The sequence below is a fragment of the Haliaeetus albicilla genome, chromosome 10 (genome assembly GCF_947461875.1).
Source record: "Haliaeetus albicilla chromosome 10, bHalAlb1.1, whole genome shotgun sequence".
Lineage (NCBI taxonomy): Eukaryota > Metazoa > Chordata > Aves > Accipitriformes > Accipitridae > Haliaeetus > Haliaeetus albicilla.
Genome location: NC_091492.1, coordinates 29,619,430 through 29,641,829, shown reverse-complemented (window position 1 = coordinate 29,641,829; position 22,400 = coordinate 29,619,430). Strand labels below are relative to the sequence as shown.

General features: G+C 55.2%; 1 protein-coding gene across 5 annotated transcripts; it reads right to left on the bottom strand.

Annotated features, from left to right (window-relative positions):
• Window positions 1-1,265: 1,265 nt before the first annotated feature.
• CMKLR1 (chemerin chemokine-like receptor 1) lies at window positions 1,266-14,698 on the bottom strand. Of its 5 annotated transcripts, none has more exons than XM_069794609.1 (3): window positions 14,216-14,698; window positions 6,039-6,165; window positions 1,266-5,468 (listed from the first exon to the last, which is right to left on the bottom strand). In XM_069794609.1, exons 1-3 carry the CDS (start codon window positions 14,218-14,220, stop codon window positions 4,380-4,382), a joined length of 1,221 nt encoding a protein of 406 aa, XP_069650710.1. In that variant the 5' UTR covers window positions 14,221-14,698; the 3' UTR covers window positions 1,266-4,379. The 5 variants fall into 5 exon arrangements, with proteins under 5 accessions (XP_069650710.1, XP_069650714.1, XP_069650715.1 ...); XM_069794613.1 differs by lacking the exon at window positions 14,216-14,698 and adding an exon at window positions 12,277-14,183 and having other exon boundaries at window positions 1,266-5,533; XM_069794614.1 differs by lacking the exon at window positions 14,216-14,698 and adding an exon at window positions 12,277-14,183.
• Between the last annotated feature and the right edge of the window lie 7,702 nt (window positions 14,699-22,400).

Genomic DNA, 22,400 nt, shown 5'->3' with positions numbered 1-22,400 from the left:
CTTCTCTCCCCTGGATGAACAAAATGTATGGCACTGCAAAAAAACAGGAGAGCTGAAAGGATGCATCTTCGCCCGCTCTGCGAGATGCCAGGGTATGCCTGTAGTATTTAGGCAATATCAGAGGAACTGGGGCAATATTGAGCTGCATTTCTTTGCCACGTTGCAGAAAGGGAAAGAAAAATCTGGATAAGAGGCTCGTGCGCACTGAGCGGTTCTGCTGCTGAGGTTTTATGATGAATATTTCTGCCCTGTTTCTGTTTTGTATATATGCATTTTTAATGCCCTCTGTTTGATCTGTTTACTGCCTGCTTCGATAGGCGACATGGGAACAGAAATCACCAATATTCCCTGGGGAGGCTCACTCAATGCCTGATGGGTTACAGGGTCCAGCAGGCAAAACTTGGGGGATTTTTCCCTTCTCTTCCTGATCCTCATCCCAAACCCTGCCGGGATGGGGGGAACCAGCAGAGGGAGGGGATGGAGCAGCAACACGCTGCTTGTCCAGGGGTGTCTGGATGGATGGTGGGGTGCAGGGGGCAGAGCACTGGGAGCCAGCTGGGGTGCAGGAGCCAACCCCCTCCCCACTGGTCCATCCCCCCAAAACAGCCCCCGGGACAGCGTGGGTCTGCGGGGGGCTCGTGGGGTGCAGGAGGTGATGGGGGAACCAGCCTCCGCCGGGCGAGACGCAGACAGCTCCCACGCAGAGCTCCATCTCAGAGCTGGCATTAATAATTCCTCTTTCAAATCAGTATAACAGAGCGTTTGCCAGATCTTATCTGACAGAGAACACGGCGGGCTGACACGAACCTGGGGGAGAGGCTGGCAGCGGCTCGGTGCACAGATTAACAAAGCGGGCGACAGGGAGCGGACACAGGCCCCCACTGCAGGGCTCATGCCGCATGCAGGTGCAGGGGAAAAAATGCTCTTTCAGCTGCCTTTTTTTTTGCACAGATACTTTTTTTTTTTTTCCTTAAAGAGCCATTTGGCCTCTTCAGGGACAAATTAAAGGGGGAGACCCACAGAGAGCATCTTTGGAAGATCTCCCATATGAGAGGCTTGGAGCACCACGGTCCCATCTCAGTCGCTGCCTCCTGGCCATACGGCCCCAGCCGCGCATCCCCATGCCCCTCCACTCCCGGCTGCTTTCCTGCAGTCCCAAATTCAATGCTGGGGATCAGGAATATACACTAGGAAGCGACTGCTTACTGAAAAGTCCTGGGATCCTTCCCACTCCATGTGACGAGCTTGAGCATGTAGCGGTGGTATTTGTATGTAAAACAGGTTTTTTATTAAATAGGCAAACAGCTACAAGGACAAACTCAAATATTAGGTTTCCCAAGCTGTCATTATAATGATGATTTAACCCAAGGTTATGTACCAAGTCATCACTTTTTTTTTTGGAAAGCTGTTTGCAGTAATAATAGATGGGCTTGCAAAATCCAGCCACGAAAATTAGTGAGGAGCATCCCCACTCCAGCATGGCCTGGGAGCATCACATCGCCGGACCGAGGGGCAACGGTATGGCGCTGGGTCCTGGGGGGGACACAGGCTGCCCAGCTCCCCCCTGTCCCATGCACGTTGACCCACTCTGTCCCCAAACCCATCCTGGGGTCCTGTCCCAGCAGCACCAGCTGCTTCTCGCCCCACTTCTTCAGCTGCCCCAAACCCTGAGCCCAGAAAGCATCAGTGGCTGCTGGCTCCAGGGTGCACCCCGTTCCCCCTGTCCCCCAAACAGATTCTGGGCTCCTGCTCTGCCTCTGCTAGTTCTGCGTGTCCCCCTCACCTCCCTGAGCAGCTGTCTGTCTGTCTGCCCTGTCTGTCCCATCTGTCCTATCTGACTGCTAACAGGAACCCTGCGATCTTTCAGCAGGTAATTAAATACTGTGTAACATGAGCAAGGGGAGCCTCCTCCCACCACCAAAGCTTTCCTCCCCTGCAGCCTCCTTGGTCACAGCATCTTCCAAGGCTATGGACTGTGCACAGGTTTTGTGGGGAAAAAAACCCATGTGGATGGTCCCTGCAGGCGGCTCAGCACCAGGAGCAGCCCCAGGTTCGGCCATGGCACACAGTGCAGCCCAGGGACAGGGCATTGCTCCCTGGGCAAGTAGCTGGTGCTGCTCAGCCTGCCAGTTCCCAGCCCCTAGGAGATGCAAAGACACCTGCAGCTGGGTGCTGAGTGCCCAGGACCCTGTGTTATTGAGAGCAGCACCCAACAGGTGGTAGTCACCAATCTGCCATTAATTTCCCTTATAATCCCCATCTCCCTGCTGTGTTCCCCTTCTGGGTTCAGGCTGGACACCCTTTATTTTCAGGATAAATCCCTCACCACTCTGCACCCCACTTTTAGCAGACCGGATCTGCAGCATCTCCTGCAACCCTAGCAAGGATGGGCACCTCCCTGGCCCGGTGTGGGGGACAAATATGCCCCAGCACACACCATTCGGCAGCACCAAAACTGCAGCCAAACGCACCAGATCCATCAGCATCCCTATCCCAGGGCAGATGCAGGCAGTGCCAGGGGCTGGCAGCGCTGGGCAGGGATGCTGCAGGCAGTACCTCGTCCTTCTGCTCCCATGTAATGGGAGAGGAGCACGCCGACAGCTCCATGGGGTGCAGGTGCTCCCTCTCTCCCCATCATGCCACACTAACGATGTTATGCAGATCAAGGTAGATCAGCCAGGCAGTGCGGGGGGCAGAAGGGATGCCTGATAATCTGTCTGAAATCCAGCTCCCACCATAGCGTCCGCTATTATCCGCAGCATTCCCGCAGCTCAGGGCTGCAGCTCAATTACTGGGGCTTTGTGATTTGGTTTATATCTGTGTCTGGCATGATCTGCTGCTGACGGGAGCCTGTAAATAGCTCTGTGCCTTTTCCTGGGAGCTGCCTCTGCACTTTTTTTTCCATTTTTTTGTCTTTTAAAAAAAAGCCATAAATAAATATCTCAGCCTTTGCGGGCACCTGTGAGCAGACTCTCAATTGCCAGTGTGCCGGCTCCTGTACAAAACTGCCCTGGGCATCACATGGGCTGGGACCCCCAGGGACCTTCTGAAATGTCCCTGGTGCCACTGGGGACTGCCTGAACCCAGCTCCAGGGATCAGCTCTGCTCCGGCTCCCAGCACAGGTGGAGGACTCGGTTGTTCCTTGCTTTCCTGGGAGTGAGAGGCTATGGGTGACACGGAGAAACCAACACATAAATAAGCGTGACACCAGTGTCATAGTCAAGAAGCCCAAACGGTGAAGGAACTCCCAAATTAACTGTGCATGAAATTGGATAGAGATGGTGGCTTGACTCATCCTTCACTGCAGAGATTTGTGTGCGTTGGCAGAGTCTCCCACCGGCAATGGGCTTGCTGCCTGGTCGGGAAGAGACAAAATCTTCCCATAGGACCAACTGATCACACCAGGGAGCAGCCATCAATGGAGCCAGTCCTCGGGTCCACCTGGATCCAGGAGGGGACAGCAGGTCCTCCCCCAGCACTGCAGTGCCCAGCCCACGGACCTGGTCCCCGGTGCCACCCAGGCACTTTGCAAGAAGCTGCTGGGACTCACGGCCCCAAGCATCAAATCGCTCTGTAAAATGTACCACATGAAACATGCCCATCAAAGTGGGATTTGTTCAAAAGACACTTCAAATGAATCTTTCCCTCTTTTTTCTCCCAGTTTTCCATGTCGGTGACCCCATGCACGAGCCCAATCCCTACCCTGGCAGGTGGCCCTGGGTCTGGATCACTTAGAAGACATGTGAGACTTCCAGCTTCATTGAGGTTGAGATATTCAAACCCCTCTTATGAAGACAATTCCCAGGGCCTCTCTGGGTACAAAGTGCTCACAACAGTTAAAAACATATTGTGCTAGTACCAATATACTTTAGGACTTTAACATGAGTAGCTATATGCATACATAGGACATAGGAAGAGCGTCACCAGTTTTGTCATAGCAGGTATCATCCATGGCGCGTGCCCACTCAGCCACCCATCTTGGGAGCCTGGCAGCGGAGGTGCCTTCCCAGACACATCCTCCACCCAATCTCCCCATAATGATGTCTCTGGAAATGGCAGGAATGGCCTTGTCAGGCCAGGCAATGCATAGATTAGACAGGAATGCCCTGAAATATTTTCTTAAATAGTTCAATGCAATCATCTTTGCAACCGCAAAGAAAGATTAAGGGCGGTTGTATCTTCTCCACGTGCACAGAGCAGTGTTCTCCAACACTTGCCAGCCCCCAGGCAGCAAGACAAGTCAAAGAATACGCTATAGGACAGCGTTGGACTATGCTCGTCCCACACCAGGGGCCACTGCAAGGGTGGTCACCATCATAGTGATGGGCATGGGCAACACCAGAGGACTATGGCCCTCCTGCAGGCATCCAGGTTGAGTTTAGAGGACTGTCATCTCCTTCTCGGTCATTGAAGACATCTTGGAGAAGCTCCTGTGAACGATGCTGGAGTGGCCTGTCTCCTCACTGAGGGCATTCACCAGTCTGGAAAGGATGGTGACCTTAAACTTCTTAAAGTCCTGGCCCATGAAGACATAGAGGACGGGGTTCATGCAGCTGTTGGAGGCAGCAAGCGCCGTGGTTATGGGGATGCTGATCTCAAACACGGAGCGGGGGATCATGTCGGGCTCTGTTTCTAGGAGGTTCAGCAGGTGGTAGGGACTCCAGCAAAGGAAGAAGGTAACTATAATGGTGATGATGATCTTGAAAGGCTTTTTGGACTTGGCAAGGCGGTTTCGACGCAAGTTGAAGACAATGGCAATGTAGCAGAAAGTGATGATGGTTATGGGAAGGATGTATCCGGCAAGGAACCTGGTGATGTTCACCGTTCGGTGCCTCATTAGTGCCAGGGCTTGGTAAGACTTATTCCTGGAGAGGGAGAAGTTGCTAAAACAAATCACGGAGTTGCGGGCTTGTGCTGTGTCTCGGAAGACAAGAGACGGGCAGCTCATAATGATGCCAACGGTCCAGATAATGAAGCAAACTAAATATGCTAGGTTGGTCGACCGATGGTTTTGAGACCAGACAGGAAAAACCACTGACACATAGCGATCAAAGCTGATGGTGGTGAGCAGAAGGACACTGGTGTACATGTTGAGGATGAGGAGGAAGGAGTTCAACTTGCACATGACTGTCCCAAAGATCCAGTTGTACCGCATAGCCGTGTAAGCAATGTTTATGGGCAGGAAGATGTTGAAGAGGAAGTCGGCGACAGCCAGGTTGAGGAACCAGATGGCATTGACTGACTTCTTCATCTTCAGAGTTATGATTGCGATGACAAGGCCATTCCCCAGGATGCCCAACACACAGGACACACTGTAGATGATGACAGAGAGGATCCTTGCAATGTCTTTCGGTTCGTAGGACGGGTCTGTCCACACGCTGCTGGTCTCCTCATAGGTGTAATCTGGGTAGTCGCTGTAGTTATCAACATCATCCAAGTAGTTGGACAAATTGGCAAGTGCCATTGTCTGTGAACAAACTACAACCTGGTCAGTCCCGGGCTCTCTGGCCAGTGATGTTTCTCTGTGTGTTTCTGCTGAGCAAACACATGGTGTTAATCACAGCGAGCACAGCCTGCCGGAGGGATGCCAGCCCTGCAACGTGCATGGGCATGAGGGGCCATGGAGAGAGGGGACGGAGCACACAGGTATGGGGGATCCCATGGGGACCCCGCCGCTGGCCCCGGGGGAAGATGCTCCTGTGGTTCCTCCCTGGATTTTCACCCCCCGACCAAGAGAGATCAGCTCCCTGAGCCACAGGATGTGATTCAGTCCCTCGTCTCCACCAGGATGTGGCTGTAGCCTCATCCTGCAAAAAATGTCTTTTACACGCCTACTGCCAGGGGAAAAACTAGGATGATGCTTATTCACAGCTCATTAACAGCTTTGAGACCTTCCAATCTGCAAAATATTATGGCTCTTCTCTTTTTTATTCCTGAGCACCCAGCAAATTGGACTAAAAATCCAGCAAGCAGCTCACCACATACCCCACCGATGCCAGGCACCTGGCCTGGTGAAAGTGGCATTACACCGTCTCACCTCTCGTCTCCGGTGCGGCGGCCGTGCTCCCAGCGCAGCTGGATGCCGGGCAGGATCCGGGGAGAGGTGGCGGTTCAGTGTCCCACAGCACAAAGGCAGCTCCCTCCACGCAGGTCTAGGGACGGAGCTATAATATTAAAGCTGAGATCAAACAAAGGCTTTTCACCCTCGGATGTGGGGTTAAGGGAGGAAACAGAGACTCAGCCGCTGCCATGATTTAACCCTGTGCAGTCTCCCTGGCAGGCTGGTGCTGCCCCACGCCTTGAGGGGGCTGTGTTGGCCTGGGGACCCTCCCACCACAAATCTGGTGAAGTTGGGGTCCTGTCATGATCCCAGCAGTTTTTGCGATAACCCAGTCCAGAAATCCTGTAATGTACACTCGGTACAAGCACCTGCCGCGAGCCAGCATCAGTAGGTAGATGCAAAGAACCCTACAATCAAGCCCACAGCAATGTTGTTATAAACAATTAAAGCCATAAATATGCGTGAGGTGCCTGGACTTTCATACGGTTATTTCTCTGATTAAATCAGTGCCCTGCGTGTTTTAAAATGTTAATTGTGATAACTAACAGCGTCATTTCCCATAATCAGAAGCTGGTCTCCACCAGCCACTTAAAGCCCTGTGTTAAATGGGTTCAATCACTGCCCATGAACAGTCACAGTGGGTTAAAGCCAAGAGCCACCCAAGCCAATTAGCAAAGCGTGAGCACGCGGGAGCGAGCCGTGGCAAGAGGGGCGAGATCTATGTGAACCCCAGCATGGGACATCGCACCCAACCTTGTCCCTGCGGGAAGGATGTGGTTCTGCCCATCCAGGCTGGACTCTCCTGTCTTCAGGCATTTCAGCTCCAAGGTCCCCCTGCTTTGAAATCCCCATGGTGTTTGTGTTGTAACCTATTGTTTCTCCCTGGGCTTTTCCTCTGGTTCCTTCCTGCAATTGCTGCTGCTCCCATTGCTGCAAAGTCCCCGGCCGGGGGCTTAAATCACAGCCCCATCGCCTCCCCCCTTGCCGAGCTCCAGGAGACAATAAGCAGCCAGAATAAATAAGGTTTTAGCGCAAAGCTTGTGAATTAGTTTGAGCTGGAAGGAGGCCTTGCCCCGGCAAAACCTTGATCGTCAAAAGCATGAATTAAAGTTGATGATCCGGTGGCAGTAACAGTATCAGCAGAACTGGCTCTTATAGTGCTGACTGCTAATGTTCCTGGGTAATGAGCCGTCCTGACCGCTGCCTTTACGGACCAGCAGTTTTCATGTCATCACCTTTCCGAAGGCAAAGCCGCAGAAAGGTGGAGGAGCCCAGAGCCCCGTGTCCATCCCACCCTACCCCACTGCATCCCATCCCACCGCATCCCATCCCATCCCACCCCAGTACCGTTGGCCAGAGACCCCCAAAGCTCCTGGAACTCGCTCTGCCACTGAGGAGAAACCCCCAAGAAATGCCACCCACCTGCCATTTCCACCCTGGCATCACCCATGGGGTGAGTGAAGGACCCCCAGGGATGGACCACTGCCCCTCATCACCACGAGGTCAGCCAGACTCCGGGTTCATTACAGCACCCGGGGCGGGCAGGAGGGATTCCTGCAGCTTTACAGGCTCCTGTCCAATTGTGTCCACTTCTATATTTTTAATGTAAAATCTCCTCTTTATTATTATTTTTAATCACTGAGCCCAGTGAGTGCAGTGACATTCAGCTTGACATTTCAAAGCTGTATTTAATGGATTATTTATTTGAATTGTGTGTTTATTTTGCTGTCATCCTCCCTTCACTTTCTTTTTTTTTTTTGTTTTAACATTTGCCCTTCTCAAGACAGACAGACAAGGCAGGTGGTGTAAAAGAACCACCCCAGACCTCTGCCAGGTTGGGCAGCGGGGTGGCCCCTGTCCTCTCTTGGGATGAGAGGGTGAGGATGGCTGGAGAGCAACGGGAGCAGCAGGGTTCTATTTCCCCATGGGGTTTGGCAGATGATGGGTTTGTTTCCAGGGCTCATGCAGAGCTATCACAAACCCCAAGGCAGCAGACAGGCAGCTGCTGAACCTGCCGTGAACCTCCCAGGATGGCTCTGGGCACCAGGCGTGAGATGGGCACCAGGAGCTGGAGCCCAGATCCACTGGAAAATCATCCAGCAAATTCCCACCTGCATCCCCAAAACCCTCTCAAAAATGGAGTCTCTGAGGGGTGGCTGTGTGAAACCTCCCCATTTCTCACTGCAAAAAACCCCAAAGTTTGGGGGGAAAAAAAAAAAAAGCCACATAATAATCATAAGCATGTTTCAATGTTCCTCTCTGGGTTGAAAATACCCGGCTCGAGCCAAAACCACTTTGCTCTCCATTCGGTCTATTCATCTCTGTCCTCCTACCTCAACAAAAATGAGCACAGGATCTACCCAAAATAACCTTTTAGTCCAGCCAGCCACCGACAGCCCCATCATTCCCGCAGCTGTATTTGTCTTGGTACCCGGGGAAGGCTGAGTCCGGCCCGTGGGCGCTGGGGTGGGATTCCCAATGGACGACTCGCACATCGGCAGCATCCCAGTGCGCACCGGGGGAGGATGAGGTCAGGGATGTTGTTCTTGGGAAGGCAACAGGAAACGGAGAGAACAGCAGAAAATGTTCAAATCAAGCTTTTCTGGGCGAAAGCTCTTCCGTGGCCAGCCCAGACAGGCGGGGGACGGATGTGACCGGGGCTGTGGGGAAATGGGGGGAGCTTGGCCGGATCTACACGCCAGGGATGCAGCCATGCCCAAGGAAGGCAGGGGATGCTCAGCCCCCCCAGCAGCGGGTACCGCCTGGGCACGAGTGCTGCCCAAGCTCTCAGCTGCCTGTACCAGGCATTTATAGAGACAGGCAGGCTGCCAGCACTGCCTTCTGCCTCCCCCTGATGCCTGCAGGCAATGCTTTTACTGGAGGTACTGATACAGGTGGTGGTGGGGGGGGGAATCAAACAAAATCAAATAAAATAAGCAGACTAGCTTTTAAGCACACAAGATCCTGCCTGAGCTGTCAAAGTGCATTGTGCTTTTACGCGCATGATGCTATGAAACCGGGCTGGGACCAGCGTGTGCCTCTGCAGGGGTCCCCACAAGCACTCCCCCAGCACTGGGGAAACTGCGGGTGCCCTTGGGTTAGTGCTTGTCCCCCCACAGCACCCGCTGGGTGCTAAGGGTGCAAGGGACACCCAGGGGCAGGACAGAGCAACTCTCCTGGGAAGCAGGCGGATGACCAGGGTGGTCTCTGCTCACCACTGCCAGCTCCTGTGCTCTGTGCCCCTGCCTGCACCACTGCCTGCACAGCTGCTGCCGCCCCCAGGCAGCTGCTCTTCCTTTTTTTGCATTTGAGCATTTCCCCTCCTTCCCAGCAGTGGTTTCCGAGGTCCCATGTGCACCCCAAACTCAAACTCGCTTCCTCCGGCATGCGTGGGAGGAAGGCAGCCAGGCTGCCCACGCGGTGCAGGCAGCCCCAGCACAGCCCTGCTCCGTGAGAGATGGCAATTGCAGGCAGATGTTTTGGGGAAAACACATGGTTGCTCATCTGAAGAGCTTTGAGAAGGGCACGGGGCGAAGCAGCATCTTGATGTCCCCCTTGACCTGCTGGCAGCGGTCCCCTCTGAGCCCTGCCGCAGCCCTGGATTTCCCCCCCGCCCCATGGCAGACGCTGGTCCTAGTCCCATGGGTGCTTATTGCTCTGGTTGAGCTCGAGTGCCACCCTGCAGGTTGCATCCTGAGCACAGCGAGCTCCCATTGCTGTCAGTGGGAACATGCCCTAGGGAATACGGATGCATGCGCCATCCTAAGCTGGCACCTGAGGCCGCCCCATCCATCCCTCTGGCACCCACATTTTTCCAGCCTGGGGTTACATGGGAGGGAGGTCCCTGCTGGGATGCAGTGTCCAGTCCCACGAGGGGGATCGCCGGCACTTGGGGGCGGGGGGGGGGGGTAAGAAAAAAAAAGGCATGGGAAAGCAGCTCTGGGTACCAATTCCCCCTTATTTTAGCCAGCAATTGCCATGGCAACAGCTGCTGCAAGGAGAGATGCTGCACAGCATCCTGGTCCCCACAAGGATGCCAGGGGATGGAGCCTCAGGGTAAATCGGCCACCAACAACATGCCCATCAAAAGGGAGCTTAGACCACGACACCACAAAACCCCGAGCCCTGGCCTGCCCAAAAGCTGCTCCTTGGCCGTGGTTCCATCCCTGCTACCCATCCCTGAACCCTCTGTCCAGCTCCAGCTGGCTGAGAAGGGGACTGGGAAGGGGACAGGGATGCAGGATGCCACAGGAGAGGCAGCAGCGTGCTGGGCATCCACAACAGCCTGACACCGAGCACACGGGCTCCTGCCAGCAAGGATTCAGGCTGGCAGCTCCCCCGACACTCCTCCAAGTCACCAGCAGCAGCAGACCCCCAAGGCAAAGGGAGGGGGCAAAGCCAGTCCCCACAGGGGAAACTGAGGCACCGAGCTCTGCCCCAAGGCTGGCTGCAGGACGGACAGGAAGCCTGAGCCTTACCTGCCTCTGTGGCACTCGGACGCATCCCTGCTTCACTGCCGCAGAGCCTCCTCGCTCCATCGGGACCCCCACGCCTGGCAGCCTTCGGCACCCCTGGCTGCTCCCCACATAGCAGTTAAGGCTTTGTCCCCCGCCCATGTGAATGGGAAAAAAAAGGAATAGCTGGAAAAGGCAGCCTTAAAAAAGCTGGCTGTGCCCAGGGTGGGACAGAATAACAGCATGAGTCAGTGTTTATCTGGGCAGAGCCGGCCAGGCTGCGCAGGACAGGAGGGGTCGGGATGGGATGGGTCTCCATGAGCTGCCCCCAGCCACGGTGTGGGGTCACCCGATGGCGAGCGTGCCCCAATCCAGCCAGAAACTGGTGCTTAACCTCAAAATGCAGGTCATGCAAGGCTCTTCCCAGGGTGAAACTCCAGCAGGAGCCGGGCAAAGGAACCTGTCCTTCCCTGGCACAAAGTGCCCGGGTTGTCCAGAACCACCCCGTTAGTAAGAGCCCAGCCCTTTGCTCCCCATCCTTTCTGTTCTTGTGAACGGTTGAGTATTAAAGGGGAAAATCTTGGGCGTTTGTACCTACACAGGCAAAGATTTTCTTTAAAAAGGACAGTTTGTGTTTCTGTGCTGCTTAAGATGACTCGAGCTGCTTCCAAGATAATAAAAGTTCTTTCATCTCCTCTTCTCTCTTTTTTTTTTATATATAGTTTGCTATTAATCCTAGGGTATCCTGGCACTTTGCAGGCAATAAAAAGGCCAATAAAACTCCCTTTTTGTAAGCATCCTCCCTGCTGCATCGCACCAGCCCAGGCGGGTAGGGTAGGGCATGAAACGCAGCAATCCCAGGGGATTTTCAAGCCTTTTAGGGCTCCAGGACCCGCCTCAGCCCAGCGAGGATGTCCCTAACTATGGCCCGGGCTTTAGCACAGCAGCTCGGGGACAAAGCCAGCACACATCTTGGGGACACTGTGTAGAGGCGAAAGGCAGCAGCTCGCATACCACCTGCGGGGCTGCTCTGGCTACTCTCAACCGCTCAGGATTTTGAGGGTACGAAGAGGAAGGAAACCAAGAAAAAGGAAATAGGTCTGTCCCTTCTGCTGCTGGAGGGACGGATGTGACCGTGCCAGGGATGGGGGACGGTTGGGTCCGGCAGAGCTCAACCCCCACCAAGTGAGAAAGTCACCCCGGATCCGCAAGAGCATCCTCCAGCCTCCGGCTTGCAGCTGCGTGCCGCGCTCCCAGCTGCATGCTGATCAGTACAGCAAAGAAAAGCCCCCTGTTCTCCCTGTCCTCACTGAGGTGACACTGCCACGCTATAAGGACATTCCCCCTTCCCACCCCCCCAAATTCACACCCAGTTCCTCTCCTTTCCCTGCAGCTTTCCCACATCGCAAAGCCACTGCAGGGGCTCCCATCACCGCAGGCTGCAAACCCCACCTCCAAAAGAGCTGGGGAATTTATGGAAAATTAGAAAAAATAGGGGTTTGGGCATAGGACGGCAGGCGGCAGTGACCTCTGGGGTCCGAACGCGCAGCACGTGTTGGGACCCCAGAGGTCACCACCCCCCACCATCCTACGCCGTGCCAAAACCCAAACCTACTTTATAATAACAGGGGAGCAAAAAACCTCAACCGGTTGCAAATCCCTTGAGCAAAGCAATGATTTCCAGCCAGCTGTAGCCAAATCCTCCCTCCCAAATATATATAAAAATAAACTCATATGTATATAAACCCAGAGGTATTTACCTGAACTTGATAAATCCCCAGGGGTTTTGAGCACACGGAGGCTGGATTACACATCTCTGCTTCTTCTATAACCTCCTTAGGGCTGGCATGCAAATGACCCTGGGGTTACGTCGTTTTGGCATCTGAGCGGAGGATGCCGTGGATATTGCTGAGCTTTCTCCCCCCAAGAAGGACGCCCACGTATGCCGATGGAAGGACGAGAAAAAAAAACAAAACTGCAGCCGGTGGCATAAACCAGCTGCCGGGCTCGGCGCGGGGACGGGCAGTGCCTGGGAAGGGGGAAGCGATCTCGGCAGCAGGATGTGGGGGACTTTGGGTAGAGGCGCTTTCTTGCACGGTTCAGCTGGACACGGAGAGGGAACGGGGCAGCTGGCTGCCCTCAGTGCTGCATCCTATCTGCCATGGCCCCTGAGCTGCCCGCAGCCGGCTCAGGAGTCCCACAGGACCCCTTGGGTAGGCTTTGGTCATCCCTCGCTGGTGCAAAAAAATCCACGGTCTTGTAGCTCCTGGCGATAGGTGAGCATAGCCAAAGAGTCCCCTGTGATCTGGGATGGGGCACCTCCACCCGGGGCTGGCCCACAGGACCCCCACGTCCCTGCCCCACCACCTGGGATGCTCCTGGCCTCGCACGCGCAGGAGAAGGGTAACCCAAAGCCGTCCCTGGGGTGCGTGGCAGAAGGGACGCGTGTCCCCCCCTTACCATGCTGTCCCCTCCGGCACGCTCACCCAGTCCTGCCTGTTCCCAGCTGTTCATTCAGCTGCGCCCCACATGCCGAGGTGGATCTGGATCTGGCAGCGAGTTCCCGGCGATGAATCGGCCCATCCCGGTTTGCACCGGGACCCCAAGCAGAGGGGCAGCAGCCAAGTGCCAGCCTGGCTTCAGCCCTGTACCTGCAAGTAGGTGGCAATTGCCCGCGGCATGCACGGTGTGTCCGGCGATCCAGCACGGGCTGAGCCTGGACAGCCGCAAACCTCTGCCTCAAGCCAGGGAAGCCCATCCAGAGGGAGATACACACAAAAAAATACATGCACATGCAGCGGCTGGACCAAAATCTGGCACTGCGCACCTGTGCCGGGAGCATCACGTTCAATGGGAGCCAGCAGCGAGCTTGGGGCAGAGCCCTCACCTGCTCACCATCACCAATATCAGTGTGTTTTCTGGCTCTCAAGCCGTGCACAAGGAAGAATTTCCTCAGAGCTGGTGGAACCGCAACTGGAAAACTGCCACCCATCTGTGACCCAGGGGACAGTGGGCGATGCCCAGTGAGGAGCGGTGCCTCTGGGGAGCTTGTGCCCACCACCATAGCCCTTGCAGGTGGGGACATTAACCCCCATCACATGTGGCCAAGCTCCCGCAGGAGCTGAAAAAGAGGAATTGGAGCCCAGACCAATGTCCGCCTTTGCACAACGCCATGTTGCAACATCGCCTGCAGCTGAATCAGGAGGAAACTTGATGCACCCAGATCAGCAGGTCCAGTCCGGAGAAAGGAGAAGAGACGCAAAACGTCCAGACATCTGCACTGAGCGGGGGTGTGCCAACCCAGGCGGCTCATGACCAACACGCTAGTGTCCCACTTCCAGGGGCTTGCGGGACCCCTGGGATGGGGCAGCAGCTCCACAGGGTGCTGGGTGCCAGCAGCGCCGCATAGTATGCCATGCTTGTGGCATTTGTGGCATGCGGCAGGTCCCCAGCGGGATGCAAACCCTTTGCACCCCAATGTGCCCGGGTGAAGCAGTCCCCTCACAGCAGCAGTAAATGCAGTTCACTCCCCAAAGCAATAAAAACCATGAGAAACATGGTCCTGGCTGGAGCGCATTGCATGGGCTGGCTCTACCCCATCACTCCGCCGGCAGGACCCATCCTGCCCTTTCCCACAGTAACACACCCCAGTGCCCCCAGTATCCCTCTCTCGAGCCTTCCAGTGACCTTTCCAAATACCTCATGCAGTGCCACGCTCTCCCACTGCTCCGTGCTGGGAAGGACGATGTCGGGGTACCAGGGCCCGGTGAGGAAGAGGAGCTGCTCAGCCCAACCCCAATGCCAAGGGCTCACCGGACACGAGCAGGCTTTCATCCCTGTGCGGACCCCGGTGCAGCGGGGCCAGGCGCAGGCACAGTGCCGATCCCTGCTGGTTTTAAGGGCGAGGGGAGGGGGAAGGAGTCGCGGCAGCATCCATCGCCGGGGTTTCTTGGCAGCACGATGCTCCGCGAGCAACAGCTGGGAGAGGGTGTGACGCCGGGAGCTGGGAACGCTGGCCCAGATCCTGCCGCGACCCAGCACGAGGAAGCAACAAGCTGCTTCCCAAGGGCCCTCCTTTCCTGTCCCGTTCCCCCCCCCAGCTGGGAGCACACCACCCTAACGAGAGCTAACGAAGGCTCCGGAGTGATGCCGGCCCCGGCTGGGGAGCCCAAAGGGACGCAGGTGGCTGCCAGCCACCCCACCGCACTGTCCCCACCCTGGGTCACCCGCTGTCATCTACTGCTTCCCCCCCCAAACCGCCCCCAACTCCTTCCAAGACGTTGAGTCACTTCCCTTCGTCAAATCTGGCTCCCAAATGCCGTCGCTGCTGCTCAGGGGCTGGTTTCCCCGGTGGCTTTCATTACCATCAGGATGCAGCAGCTGCTTCCAGGCAGCACCCCCAGCCCCAGCTCCCCAGCCCACGGCAGGGCTCTGCGGTAGCAGCTCCATCACCACCCCCCAGCCCCATTAACACGTGCAAAAAAAAGTCTTTTTGGGGGGTGCCGGCGGGGTTGTGAGAGGCACTGGATTCCCCCAGGCAGGAGGGACAGGCAAGGCTGGACACAGGGGTGGGGTTCGGGGGGAGCCTGGCTCCCCAGCCCCAAATGGGGAGGAGACTGGGAGGTTTTCCAAGGCAGCCCCTGGTATGGGAGTGCTGACCCCCCATCCAGGAGGTTCGGATAACCCCACGCTTGATGTGGCACCAAGAAAAATCCCTTTCTTCCCCATGTAGCTCCTGTGTTCCTCAGCCCCGGCCACCCCAGGCCTGCCGTTTAACCCAGACGGGATAAGAACCAGCACAGCGTTTGGGTCCCTGCGGTTTGGGTGCCAAGGCATCGCCTCGGAAACACAAGGAGGTTTGGGGGCGATGCCCCCGTTTTACCCTCTTCCTGCCAGCAGGATGCAGCCCGGCGAAAGAGCAGGATTTGCCCCATCGGGACACACCAGCGCTGGCTCAAGCGGCACCGGCACTGCCCTTGGTTTGCCACCAGCCGGTTCACCCATCTCCGTAGCAGAAAGGGTGTTCATACATGAAGGGTAATTAATTAGGGTTAATTAATTATCCTCGGCTGTAAAGACAGCCTGCAAAGCATCCTGCAGACCAAGCCAGCAAGGGGGGAAAAATAACTGCAAACTAATGTTATCTTTTTCAGTATGCCTGGAGTCAAACAGTGTGACTGCAGACCAGCTCCTGGATCAGGCCTGAAAAGATGCACGGTCCAGGCAGCGCCAGGCGGCATGCAGCCCGTGCATGGGACAGGCAGTGTGGTGGGAGCCCGGGGCTCCCAAAAACCACCACAGGTGGGGCTGAGGATGTTTGGCCACGGATGCTCCTGCATGTGGCCTTGCCAAGGGCTGACCTCAGGGCACAGCGCCGCAGGGATGCCGTGCTGCAATGACAGACAGCCTGGCAGCACCGAAGGGTCCCTTAGAGCTGAGGTTCCTCCAGCTTTGCTGACCCCACAGCACTGGGGAGGGAGCTGAGCCATGTGCCTGGGCAGGATCAGTCCATCCCCTTGCCACTGAGTCCTTTCCCAGGCACCTGCCATTTCCACTGGGCAAGGCAGGATGCAGAATCCTACTCGCACACACTTATTCCTGGGCTTAGCAAGACAGTGAAGTTAAAAACACACTGACTTGGGATAAAATGTCATATCCCAAGTGTTTGCCCTGCGCTGCGGTTTGGGGTTTCCCTCTGAGGCGCTCAGCATCGCCTGCTCAGCAAACCACTGCAAACAGCAGTGGACAAACACCCCATTCCCAGGGATGGTGACTGTGCAGAAACACCATGGCATTGCAGGAACAGCCATGGGGAACAGCTCGATGCACGGGCACGGGGCTGGCAGCTCCTGCGGCGATGCTGAGCACCAAAGCCAGCGGAGTCTTTGGCATCCGTCACGTCCCTGCCAAGCACACCAAGTGCCACCCACACTGAGCAAAGCAATTATAGCTATAAATTCAGTGATATCAGGAAATGCTTGATTTAGGCTTATTATAACCCCGCAAACACTTCCTTGCCGAGCCAGGGTGAAAGGACCAAGCCCAGCAGGTCTGACCCAGACAGTGTGGGTGCTGGCCCTCCTCTCCTCTCCTGTGCGGGTGGTGGGAACCCGCCTGAGTCATCCCGAAGCAGATGTCACACTTAATGTGGAAGAAATTGCATGAAGCTTTTCCCTCTCCAGGGGAGCTTTGTCCGTCATTCAGCAGCACTTTCTCTCGCTCTGGCCAGAGCCATAGAGAAAAACCACATGAAATGGCTGGAAAGGGAGCTGGGTTCAGCTGTGAGGACACAACGCGGGGCTCCCACCACATTTCCGAGACCCAAAACCTGCCCCGTTTCAGGGCTGGGTTTATCCCCACAGATAACCGTTGTCCTGCCTTTCCCACGGGCGGGCTGTGGGGAGCTCACCCCTCCCGCTCTTGGCTTCACAACCCACTGCGGTAATGAGCTACGTATCCCATTACTGCCTTGCAATTCAAGTGGAAATGAAAACTCATTGCACAAATAAAAAGCCCACATACAGGATGTCAAATAGACTGCTCGCTTTCCCCGTTTCGCTGATTTGATACAATCACAGAAAAAACAGTCCCAACCTTGTGCAACTCAGGGCTTATAAATAGCAACGTGGCACGGGAACCCAGCAGGACTCTGCACAGCCACGTCTGTGCTGGGACAACGCTGCTGAAACCCACTGCAGTCCCATGGCTGTAAACGGAGCTGCTGGTTGTGGGACGTACCGTGTCGCATTGCATCCCACCGCCGGGATGGGCAGGACAGGGCCAGCCTGGCCAGGACATCCCTGCACCGGTGGCAGGAGGTAAGGCTTGCCCACAGAGCTGCTGTTTCAGCCCCAAACCACCCGCCCAGTACCGCTGCCCACAGTACTCCTGGCACCTTCCACACCTCCATCTGACTCCAATTTTGCAGCATTTTTTGCCCAGGCTGCGCCTCCCTCTGCAGAGCACTGTCAGGTACTCAAGCCATGCTCAGAAACACGAGTGGCACATGCAGGAGAGCAATGCACACCCATGGGGCTGGGGTATGGCTCCAGCACTGCCCTTTGTTCCCCCACCGCGGCACCTGAAAAAAACACCCTTTGCAAAGCAGGGCTGATACAACAGGTTGCAAATGTTCCTGGTGCACAGCTCTGCTGCCAGCAGGACCCTGCCCCATTGACACCCCCGTGCATTGGCTGCCACCAACCCGCCTCCATCCCAAAACAGGCTGAGAAGGTGCCGCGGGGGCAGGATGACAGCTCACCCCTGGGCAGAGCGGCTGAGCCAGGGGAGTGATGGATGCACCCACACTGGGCGATTTATGGGCGGTTTCTGATTTGTGCAGGAGCTGTCAAGGGCCACCAACAGCTCCAGGCGCAGGGATGAGGGATTGCTGAGCACTGGAACCTCATTTTATTTTTAAACGCCAGCCCAGGACATCCTTTCCAGCATTATCAATTCACTTGTTTCTTGCCTTCGAGCCCCCCGGCAGGTGACAGACAGGATGTCACCCGGACGGGGATTTATGAGCAGAGGTAGCTCTTGGCATCAAATCCCAGATGAGGTCTTGGGGGGTTCCCTTTGAGGCACGGGGAACACTGGGATCTAGCAGCACTCTGGGATCTGTCTCTCCTCCCCAGGAATCACTTTCGGTCCCCAAGACAGCAAGGAAAATTTGTGATGAGCAGATGCTGTTGCTCAGCAGGAACCATCAACCAGCCTCACGCCTCTTCCGTGGGAGACCCTGCCTCTGCCCAGACCCACATGGGAGTGGGTGAGAGCAAGAGTTTCCTACATCTTTCCACCAAAGAAAACTATTTGGAGCAGTAAAACCCAAAGGGGAATAACAATCCCCTTTGTAAAGGGAGAGTCGAGGACCAGCACCAAGCTCCTGCACACAGTGCTTCATCCCCCTGGGCTCGTTAGGGGCTCAGGACACTCAATAAGCTTCAGCGGGAATTAGGGGACATTGCAGCTGAGATGAAAAGCAGGAGATGAAGCATCCTCAGCATGACAGGGCACCCTGCCCTGGGCTCCCTGCCTGCAGCCACAGGCAGAGCTTCCCCAACTCGGGTGCGGGTGACCCAGCCCCGCTCACACCCGCCGGCCTCCGACATCTGCCAAGGAAGCAATTAGTCTGGTGATGAGCACGTCATCGAAGCGTGAGCCAAGCTCACCTCATCTGTCCCCGGGGGCAGAGCTAAAGGCTTTGGTGTGTCCACACTGGGCATCCGCACAGCTTTAGTCTGCGTTTCTCTCTCCTGCAGCTTGATACATTACAAAACCATGGGACTGGTTTGGGTATTGCTTTTTCCCTGCCCTGTACATACCGTGGCTGCCCTGCAGGCAAGCAAGGACAGGGCACAGGTTGGTGGCCCTGGCTGGCACATCCCTGGAGGCAGCGCAGGCTCTTGCCCCATTGCCTCCTGCAGAGCCCTGCTCGGGGCACATCTCCTCTGTGCCAGAGACACGCTTCATCTCTCAGAATGAATTCTTCCTTTGGCAACCACCCCGACCTGCTTTTGGCCTGTCTCTGCGGGCACTGCTCTTCCAGCGCTCAGAAACCAGCCCCCACCCCAAACAGTGACATTCCCAATAGCCCTTTGGTGAGGAACTGGAAAAACAAACCAAGATCCTGGCTGGAGCTGATATTTGGGGACAGTCCCACTATTCCCAGGCTCAAACATGCAACAGGTTTCCTTGGGAGCCTCCCAGTACAGGGATCCCCCAGAAGTTCATACCTAGAGCTCATGGTCCAGGATGAGGAATCACCAGCAGCATCTGCCCCAGCAAAGCTCCTTGGGTCACAGCCTTGAGGATGCTCAGGGTCCCCAATGCAGCCCCAGGCTCACAGCCCAGGGGCTTTGTGTAGAGCCAAAAGCTTCAACCCAGTTCCATTTCACCTTTGCTTTATGGGGAACATTCAGGGAGGGTCTCTTCTACCTGGTTTCCAATTCAGCATCTCCAATTTGCCTCCAGCCCCACAACTTGGAGGGCAACCACGGTGGTCACAGCCCCCATCCCCAGCAAAGGCGGTGTGAGCCCCCACCGCAGCATCCCTGCAGAGGGTTGTCCCAGGGGGGCAGCAGCTCCCCCCCCTCCCCAGCTGAGCACCAACCTCTGGACTAACTTCATCACAGGGCACAACCAGTGCTGGCGAGGTCATGCCCCCTTTTTATTGAGGTTGCAGGGTTAATTAGCACATGCTGGGGCTTTCCAGGGAGATGAATTCCTGAGGGTACAAGAGAGAGAATTACTCCCCAGGCTGCAGCTGAGCTGCCAGGGGATTTGCCCTCAACCAGCCCAGCCTGGGGAGAAAAAACCTATTTAGTGCATTTTAAATTTCACACCTCAGCCCCTGGATTTTTAAGGCTGGTCTCACTGAAAAGACACAGGCCCTGGGGCATATCCAAAAACCATCACCCCGGCCATGGGTTTCTTTGCCTTTCTCTGGGGAGGGCTGCTCTGGTGTCTTGTACCAGGGTTGAGCTTGTGTTGCATGGATGAGGGACAGCCTTCCTCCCCCCTTGCTGGCACTGCCTCTGAGACCTCTCTTGGTCAATATGGAAGAAGTTAAACCAAAAAAAGACTGATGAGTTGGTGGAGGAGGAAAGCAAGATGGAGAGGCACAGGTGCACAGTGCTCATCTCTTTAAGATATCTGGCTAAAAAGCACCTGAGCACCGAGCAGTGCCAGTTCCCACTGGAGGATGCCGAGGAAGAGTCTGGGCAGACGTGCTTTATCCCCATGGCAGGGTACACTGGATACAGCCATGCCTGAGGATGGAGCAGCACTGGGAGAATTTGGGTTACACACATAGATGTTACACGCTATTGCTGAGCAGAGGCAACCACACAGACTAGGCAGCAATGGCGGGTGGACCCACAGTCTGCTCCCAGGGAGGTGCCTTCACGCTGGCATCATCACAGCACGGCAGCTTCATCGTCTCGGCACAGCAGTTTCATCATCCCAGCACGGCAGCTTCATCATCCCAGCACGGCACCTACATCGTCCTGGCACGGCATCTTCATCCACCCCAGGCTCCTGGAGCCACCCCGCAGCCCAAAACCATGCCATGAGAGTGGGGCATTTCTGTTACCTCAGAGCAGCTGGAGAAATAAAATTCTTTTTATTTGTCTTCTCAAAGTTATTTTTATTTCTTGTCTCTGGATGGCATTTCCCCAGAGGCTTTCTAGTCCGCTTGCTGTAAATCCAGTGCCTCTCAGTGATGCTGAGACACCTCTGAGCTCTGAAATACTCTGCTCCCCCCCAAGGAGATGGTCCCACTGCTGGATGGCTTATTCGAGCCCATTTGTCATTTAAATTCTCTCTCATGCTTCTAATCTCTGGAAATTTAATGTCACGGCCATAAGCTGTAGTAAAGACACAGCTGATCCACCCTTAATAAATCCTGAGCTGTGGGAGATGCTTTAGGATAAACCTTCAGCTGCAGAGACTCGTGAGCTCCCAGGTCGGTGTGTGGATGGGCATCAGGGTAGGAGATCTCCATCATGCCCATCCACAGGACAAGGTTTCAGGTTAAAAACATGAACATCTTAATGTGACACTTTTTTTAAAGAGGTTTTTTAATTCCCCTTCCGTGTTCCCTTTTCTTTTTTACAGTACACCTGAAATTAAGAAATGCTGTGATTAAAACCCCTTGCAGCAGAAAGAAAATCCCTGTGCCAGGGAACGGGTCTGTTTCTGGCTGGATTTCATTAATAAAGGGGAAAATGCCGTTATTTTCTTTCCCACCAAGGAAAGAGAGGTGGCACGCGCTGGTAGGTCCTGTGAGCCCTTCATCCCATCCACCAGCCATACGGATGCAGCGGGGACCACAAAATGAGGCCACCAAGTAAGGGATTAAAACAACAACAGTTTTGGCTCCTTTCAGCGAGTTACGTATCAGTTCCTACCACCTCCATCAATTAATTTGAATTCCCCGCAGGATCCTCTCCATGTGTTTTGTTGTACAAGATTAATGGTGAATGTAAAATTACATTTGTCACCTTGGGACATCACTATAAATCTGCAAAAAGCCCCAACAAGCACTTTCCCATAAATATTCAGAGCCTGAGCGTACGGCCAAATCCTTTGGGATTCACACTCGCAAATGGGTTTCTCTGGGGCCCTTTGCATGCCGTTGCAGTGCAGCAAACTCCTCCATGCTCCGTCTCCTCCTGGAAGGCGGTTTGGAAACATGAGGGCCAGAAAGTTGAATTTCCAAGTGCAGTGCTGCTCCTTCATTTCATGGTCTTTAGCCAATTTGAAGGATTTTCATCCCCCCAGCTGTTCGGCAGAGGCAGGAGGGAATGGGTCCAAGGCTTGCTATGGGCAGAGCAAGCTGGCACACGGGGGATGCTGTGCATGTCTGTGTGCTTACATTATCCTTAAAACAGATTTGTGGCCAGGCAGCTTCTGATATCAGCACAGGTCTTCTCCCCATCTGCACCCCCAATTTATCCCCAAATTGTTAATTTTGCCAGAACTGAGTGTTTTCTCTGGGCACTGTGTTGCCCTGAAACACTTTCCCGTGGAAAATGTGCCATTCATCTCTTTTTCTCCCCCCCCGAGTGGGTTTTTTTAACATGACATCTTTTGTGGGAAACCAATTCAGGCCAGGTCTGCTTGCATCTGCACCTCAGAAGAGAAAAAAACCCACAAGCTCTGGGTTTGGAAAATGGGAAGACTCGGGCATTTGAGATCATGCAAAGCTCAGCTGGACTTCAGTGGGTGCAAAGATGCGGCTCGGTGTCAGCATCCCTGCCCTCTCCCAAGGTCCCCACGCTCTTCATTTGGTGGCACAGTGGTCACCAACCCCTGGCCCTAGGGGAATTTAGGATGGAGAGGGGTTAAACGCAGCCCTGCCAGCGCTCTGGGATTGGAT